At 45.1% G+C, this 2255-nt stretch overlaps 1 protein-coding gene across 3 annotated transcripts in view; it reads right to left on the reverse strand.

Moving 5' to 3' along the window:
• The window catches only part of PRKCD (protein kinase C delta), a 201247-nt gene that overhangs the window by 20163 nt on the left and 178829 nt on the right, over positions 1 to 2255 (reverse strand). For all 3 annotated transcript variants that reach the window (XM_019505198.1, XM_019505197.1, XM_019505199.1), the window contains one exon: positions 1548 to 1639. In XM_019505198.1, coding sequence (XP_019360743.1) covers positions 1548 to 1639 — 92 coding nt within the window. The remainder of the gene's footprint in view (positions 1 to 1547; positions 1640 to 2255) is intronic.

A 2255-nucleotide genomic window follows, 5' to 3' on the forward strand; every position in this document is an offset into this window, starting at 1 on the left:
GGGGGGGGATGATGACTACTGCAGGCCTGACTGCTAAACTACTGTGTTACCAATCAATCATGATTCACTCAGGGACCAGCTCAATACACAGTAGCTAGCTAGCAGCTACTAGATAACGAGTTAATGAGCAAGGATTAACACTTACAAAACCACAGACTAAGGAGAGGAAATAATCAATACAGACAATCAACTGCCTCAAGGCAGAGACAGTCAGCTGCACAAGCACCCAACTCATGAGTTATGCCTGTCAGCAGCTCGGGGTGCAGGGCCCCTGCACCTATCTCCTTGACAGCTGGCAGGCTTCGTGGCCTCAGCAGGGGCTGCAGGTCTGCAGCTTTCATCCCGCTGTGCCTTAATACACAGTGTCACCCATGTCATGGGTTTTGCTTGTCCGCATCTTGAGGTACAGTTTCCCCCAAACCCCTCCACCTATCTCCTTGAAACTTGGCAGGCTTTGAGGCCTCAGCAGGGGCTATCATCCCTGCAGTTTTACCCCACTGTGACAGGAATTTTGCTTTCAAGAATTTGGGGTGCTGTTTCCTCCAAACCCCTGTACCTATCTCATTGAAATGTAGCAGGCTACATGCTCTCAGCAGAGCCTATCATCCCTGCAAGTGTCATCCCAATTGGACAAAAAACAACAAAGTTATAGATATTTAATTGATTCCCCATTATACCCTATGGCCAAATCTCCAAATTGGCTCCAAAGCTTCGGAGCTGATTTGGCCGAATTAAAGCGGCAGACCGATTCGGAGCTCTGAATCAAATTGCTTGCATCAGAATCAGCCCAATCCGAACCCGAATTAAATAGTTCCCTATTCACACAGGCCTAGTAAAAATATGTAATCACAAGAGTTCTTAATCCATGTGGTAGGGGCAGAATGTGACAATAACAAATAGTAAAACATCCACATGACAAGGCTATGCAGCCCCTTCAAAAAGGACAAAGGCGCCTCAAAGATGATTTAACTGCTCCTAGAAGGATTGCAGAATTCAGATTTATTTTCAAAACATTCTGCCCCCTTCCCCATGTTCAAAATCAGCAGTAGGGACTGGTTCCAGATTTCAGGTAAGGAAGAGTCCCTGCTTTCCAGCTTTACACATTTTGTCAAATCAAATGTGGTTTGCCTGATCTGAGCAATTTTTATTACTTACCATATTATCTTTAAGATACCAAGTTATCCATTTAAGGAAAAAAGAATCTCACTATTTTACTGCATAAGAAATGCATATATTCTGGATAGCCTTCCTATTGGCAGCATCAAAGAGTTTATACACTGTGCTTTAGGGAAAAGTTGTGATAAAACTAACTGTCCCAGTAAACAAGAGACCCAGGTTCAAGGCCTCTATCACCAAGAGGGGGTTTGAACTTACCACTTTGATTTCCCAGCACAGAGCTGTAACCACCATGCCACAGGTTAGCTGCAAGCTTCCCTGAGCACCACTGGCCCAAGATTTATTTATGCATATATGTATTTTTTCTTAAGATGTCATTTAACAAGCGGTAGAATACCTTTCACTAAGGACCCTGTTGGTTTGGGACTTACGTTGCTCTGAAGAGATCAAAGCGCCCCTTGTCCTGTATATGGAACATCAGATCTCCCCCATTCAAAAATTCCATAACAAAGAACAGATGATCCTATTTACAAACCAGAAGAGAACACAAAGTTACCTTGCTTATATACTTTCAGCCACAACATGTTCCCTCCTGTCCCAAAAACCATACAAGGGACATGATGGGGTAGCATACTGCTGTTATGAAAGAGTCTGACTTCCCACATTATGTTGAAGTATTAGCCTCTTACTAACACTCTCACTGAACTAGAGTTCCCATTGCTATAGATCAGTGGTGCTCAGTTTCTGGCCCATGGGCTAAATCTAGCCCATAGTCATGTCACCTGTCCCCTGGTCTCTCCATAGGTCTGAAAATGTGACTGCAGGGGGAATGGTGCACACTAGAAGGAAGCAACAGGCTACAATCTGACCTTGACAGGTTACAAGGGTGGGCAGATGAGAATAGGATGGGTTTCAACACAGACAAGTGCAAGGTGATGCACCTGGGGAGGAACAACCGGCACCATACCTACAGTTTGGGGAACTCCCCTCTTGTCAGCACGGAGGCGGAAAAGGATCTTGGAGTCATCATTGACTCCAAGATGAACATGGGTCGGCAGTGTGGGGAGGCAGTTAGGAAGGCCAACCGTACCCTGTCATGCATCCACAGATGCATTTCAAGCAGGTCAAAAGAGGTGATC

Source organism: Gavialis gangeticus, unplaced genomic scaffold (genome assembly GCF_001723915.1).
Source record: "Gavialis gangeticus isolate Ggan-Ray unplaced genomic scaffold, GavGan_comp1, whole genome shotgun sequence".
In the NCBI taxonomy this organism is placed as follows: Eukaryota; Metazoa; Chordata; order Crocodylia; family Gavialidae; genus Gavialis; species Gavialis gangeticus.